This window comes from Ceratina calcarata, unplaced genomic scaffold, assembly GCF_001652005.2.
Source record: "Ceratina calcarata isolate Rehan_Ccalc_2016 unplaced genomic scaffold, ASM165200v1 scaffold368.2, whole genome shotgun sequence".
In the NCBI taxonomy this organism is placed as follows: domain Eukaryota; kingdom Metazoa; phylum Arthropoda; class Insecta; order Hymenoptera; family Apidae; genus Ceratina; species Ceratina calcarata.
This window is the reverse complement of record NW_017159898.1, coordinates 664,615-669,873: the sequence shown is the minus strand read 5'-3', so window position 1 is coordinate 669,873 and position 5,259 is coordinate 664,615. Positions and strand designations below refer to the sequence as shown.

Genomic DNA, 5,259 nt, shown 5'->3' with positions numbered 1-5,259 from the left:
TAATCTTTAATACTTTCAATTTCTATAAAATATGTAAGTACAAATTCAGGAGTGCATATTGAAATCTTTTATAGCAATCATCCCATCCCATGCAACAAATATTTCATTGCAAAAACAGAATAAAAAAAAGTGATAGGAACTTGTAGCCTGAACATAATTGGATGAAATCCATGGTCTCTTGTTCGAAATTGTCATTTGAAATAGTGTACATTTCCAGGAGCAAGCACGTATCGAAAAGGAGGCGTGTACCAGCGAAGAAAGAGCACGCGTGGTTCCCTTTACGCAGGTGGAGACACGCAATGCACCTTCCGACATCTCGATCACCGGTTGCATCAAGTTTGCATTCGACACGGCGTGGTTCCCGAGTCATTCGCGATTGAATTTTTCATCGTCACACATGGGAATCGGCTAGTCTATATTTTTACCGTCCGCCGCTTTCCTTTCCTTCCCATCGACGGCTCGTCAATCATTCATGAAATTTTTACAGTGATCAACGTCGCACCCTCGAACGCGCAGAAGCGCACGCTTCTCGTTTCCGATTAACAACACGCGATTCGCGTTTCTATTACTCCGAATGTGTAACCCTCGAGCGAGGGGATGAAATATAATTTGCTTTCCTTCTTGGATTTTAATTTACATTATTTACTGGGTTTTAGTTTGTCATAGAATTTTTTAATGTACATGGACATCAAATGCAGTGTATGTCTTAATTTTTTTACTCATTGGCTTGTGATATAAAAAAGCCAGTGAACAGAAATTCTTACGCAAACAGAAATTGATTCATTTACTATTCTTCATTATTGAAATTGTGAAATATGTTTTTCGTGTAAACCAATGTTTGCCAGTAGAATGGTTGATATTCTTAAAACATGATGTTCGATATTATTTATGATAACGTGAGAATGAAATTTTTTTTCGTTTTAGATTCTTTCATCGTTGCAAACCTATGGCCAGGTGAGTCCGACGATGCGACATTCGTGACGGTTGAAATTGAGGGAAAAGTTTGTCGCGAGAGGGTCGAAAGGGTGAAAAGGGACGAGCAATCGTGCGGGCAGCGCATCGTCGCCAAACGAAAAGTTCAACGTGCATTACTTCAAGTCTCGCAAGTTCTCTCTAATGACTAGATAACTTTTACCGCACGCTATCATTACTTCGATGTAGGGAATTTACCCCTTTCTCTTTACTCTGCTTCTTTTCTGTCTCTATTTAAAATATAAATAACTTACTTTGAAAGAACAATTATAACGTAAGGAACAACACGCTTCATTCTTTAAACATGTTTTTATACTGACTCGTTTTTTGTAGCGAAAGGAAGTAAAACTACCACTGAGGATAATCTCCTTTTATGAGAAGCCATGAATATCTGAAGAATTTCTAGGATTAAGTGTTTTTATGATACTATTTATGAGGGTGAAATATCTTTCTAATATTCAGATTTTACTAATACACAGATTTTGTAGTAAAACCACATACGGGGATTGAGGAAATCTAAGATTCTAATAACTCTTATTGAAAATATTTCCATGATGCGTTAAGTACGTGATATTTTTCAAGAACTATGTACATTTACTGTATTCGAGAAAGACGATGTTTCATAGCTTAATATCTCGTGTGACATTATCATTTATATGAACGTGTCAACGTCTATCAGGTGTTACGTGTGTCGTTAGTGGAGCATGGGAATTTTACGGCATGTGTCGGATACCGGACGTCTCCTACCCACGCTTATCTACATACATGCGTGTACACACGTAACGCACGCGCGATCATTCGTCATCTGTTTGCGGGCGACAGGGGTTGCGATTCACCCCCGACAAAAGATACGCGTGATTCGTCTCTATCCACTTCTCCATCTCGTCATCCGTTTTGTAATTGCGATTAAATTAATAAAAAAATAATCCGATAATCGTTGATTATTAATTGTATAGAATTATAATTTATAATCATGACTTATCGTGTATTATTGCTTAATTAATAACAATGTTTTCCCGAATGTCGGATTCTAATTTTCTTGTCTCGAACCGATAATTTACTCCGAGCGTAATATAACAAAACTCCATTTTCTCATACTAACAGAAGTAAATATAATTGGAATACGCGTAGTAAAGGCAACGATGCGAGTGTATATGCTCTAAGATGCGAGTAGACAGCCCAGGTGAACGTTGGAAACAGTTTCGAAAATGAGTTAAGTAGTGGCGCATTGATTCCTCGACAAATGACGGCTGAACTCAACCAGCCACCCGCGACAACCTGTTAGTTCGCCACGGAGATTCGCCGTGTCGACCATCTGCCGTAACTTTCTCATGGATGAATGCCACCGAGGGCGAATCATTTAAATGTACGATTCCGTTTAAATGTCCGCATATGCTATTTGTTTCACACGAGATTAGCCGCGCTATAATGACCACCCTTTCTCGTTACAGGATAATCACCCCCTCGCTCTTGATATACACGTGTAAATCAGAAGTATGAAATTTTCTAATTCGAGAATGTATGCTAGAGTATCATTTTGTTGAAAATGAAGAATAAAAAGAAAAGGAGAAATGGAATTATCGATAAGAATTTCATGATAAATATCAAAATGAAGATTTTTACGAATATGTAAAGGGGTAATCTTTAACATATGAGGTTTGTTGAATTATGAATTATTACGTTTGGTACAAAAAGTATTGTCATTTCAGCTTGATACCTGCGACCTTGAAGACCTAGCGATAGAAAATGAAAAATAGTCGTCAAAGACTTTCAAGAATATTCCTTCTCGTTACCGCTAGCTGTGTACGGCGTGACAATAGGTCTCAGGTAGGTGTTTACGACTTTGGTTAAAGAGCTAAAGAGGGATTTTTGTTTTGTTCTCATGAATACCCCTATATCTGACGGCAGCATACATCCTTTAATATACATATAACTTCTTTTCCCATCTACTGTCAATACGTACTATATTATTTATGCGAGCTTAAGTCCATAAAAGTTGAAAACAAGTCGAAATTATCATGAACAATATAATACTTTCACATTTTCATATTCTTGTTTTATATAAATTTTGAATGGTAACACATTTTTGTGCGATAAATTCAATACGTATTAATTCGATAATTCAATGTTTGAGAATTTTCAATTCAGTTGTCTTCAAGCAGCAGCGTCTGACTGGTAGCAAGCGTTGATTTATAGTACGTTCAACACTGTATTTAGAATAATGTCACAATAAAGAAACGAAAATCAGTAAAGAATGTACTTTATTTCTATTTTACATAAACATGTATCCTTTTCCCATCATATTGTTTTGAAATTGAAAAAGTCAGCATCATTTTATCTTCGGAACCAACTGCAACCACTTCGAGACTTAAAACTGAAGTGAAACCTCTTCATCAATATAACACTAAGAACTTACTGGACGAGGCGGGTATTTTCGGCTGTGACCCGGGAATATGTCCTATTTGCGGTTCTTGACTCTGCATGTCCACCGGTTAAATATTTCTTGCAAGATCACAAACACTGTAAACGGCGATGTAATCCTAATCAGCAACGGCGAATACGAGATCACATGCGTGCGGACAGTTCACGACTGAGAACCGGCATGCAACCGGCTGCGTGCCCGGAGGAGCCGAAAACGGGGAACCGGCCCGTTGTTTCCTCGATTTGGTTAAACACCCAAACCGATGAAACGTTACTGACAGTCACCGTCACCAGGACTTCTTAATAGTAAACCCCGACTGCTGACCGTTTTTCATACGGACGACGATCGGGACGCTTCATTGGATGGTGGATTCCCTCCCCTAGTGAAAGGGCGGTCCTTTCGAAAGGAGCCCGGTTCCACCCTGGGGGTTGAACGTCAGCCAGCAACCACGAGGGCAGAGGTGGCGTACGAACGGGGACGTCAGATGTCTCCCACCTATGCTCTCCTTCTCTCTTTCTCACCCCTTTTGTCCGACGCTACTCATCCGGTAGCGAGGTGAAAACGAAGCCACTTCTCTTCATCCCTTGCTGGACTTTGTGTCGATCGTCATTCCTACTACATTGGAGACGAGCTAATTTTGTGCTCGAGCTGTACATCATTAATTTCTGCAGTTCTTATTAGTTTTATTAATGAAATCTAAATTAATAATGATACTCTTATATAGTTCTTAACTCTCCATTACTGAATAGAATTTCAGTGTTGTAATATATTTCAAGATAAACCGGAAGGAAATAAAAAAATATCATATAAACACTTACAATTATAAAACAGGCATATAGATATAATCATAGGAAACTAAAAATTACGTATATCCACCGGGAACGTAATATAATATACAATGAACAGCCAGCTGCATCGCTTCCTGACTCCCTGACTCGATCTTGAATTATTATCTCCACTCTACGTACGTACCACCTTTTAGCTTAGGGTGCGTCCTGCATCTGTGCACTCGTCATACCAGGACACGAATTACGCGAAGAATCTATCATAACCGATGTAATATCACATCTGAGATTGGATCTCATAACCTGAATCAACCCTATACATTGCACGCCAGTTTCGAGTGCCGCGATAATATCGGGTTACGGGGTGGGTTTCTCCTTCCTCTGGCTCAGGTATGTGATATGATAAAACCCATGGGGTAGCATCAATTTAAAGATATAATTAATATGTTAGACGAGGGGTCAATGAGTGTACTTGATGAATCAAAATTCTATATCAAACTTCCTTATTTGCATTCGTCACGTTTGAAATATTTCAACTTGAAGATAGACCAGAGAAAATACAGACGTTCCTTTACACCCTCGACTAACTTTTAAATTTCGGCGAATGCCCAACGAACCGTGGCACAAATTTTTGGCTTCGACGCAATATGTCGAGAGGCAGAAGATCATCCGAGATCCCACAATGAGCTATTCTATACGAACCGTTGCAGTGGTGCGCGAAATGAGGAAAAGGAGCCACGTATAAAAGATTCGAGTCGCTTTGTCAAGAAGGCAAATGCAGCTAAACGGCCCGTAATAGGACCGGAATCGAAATACAATTGTCTACCGTCTTGTCGAGATGGAATGTTCACAAAAAGAAACGAAACCGATGATTATTTTTCTTTGTTGGAAGAAACCACGGAACGATCGTAAAAATGGAATACGATGGTCTTGTTTCTTTTTTTTCTTAATTCTCACAATTTCTTTCAATCTCAATTATCACAATTTCTACTCAATGTCTCTTTTTTCTATAATTTATTTCTATAATTAAGCGAGTGAGCAGAGATTGTAACGTGAACAGAAATCAGGGTACATAATGAA

At 38.7% G+C, this 5,259-nt stretch overlaps 1 protein-coding gene across 1 annotated transcript in view; it reads right to left on the bottom strand.

The window, feature by feature from the left end:
- Nucleotides 1–3,455, bottom strand: part of tll (nuclear receptor subfamily 2 group E member tailless) — a 6,502-nt gene extending 3,047 nt beyond the window's left edge. The window contains exon 1 of the mRNA XM_018025703.1: nt 3,389–3,455. Within this exon, the coding sequence (XP_017881192.1) occupies nt 3,389–3,455 (67 nt within the window). The remainder of the gene's footprint in view (nt 1–3,388) is intronic.
- Nucleotides 3,456–5,259: the final 1,804 nt, after the last annotated feature.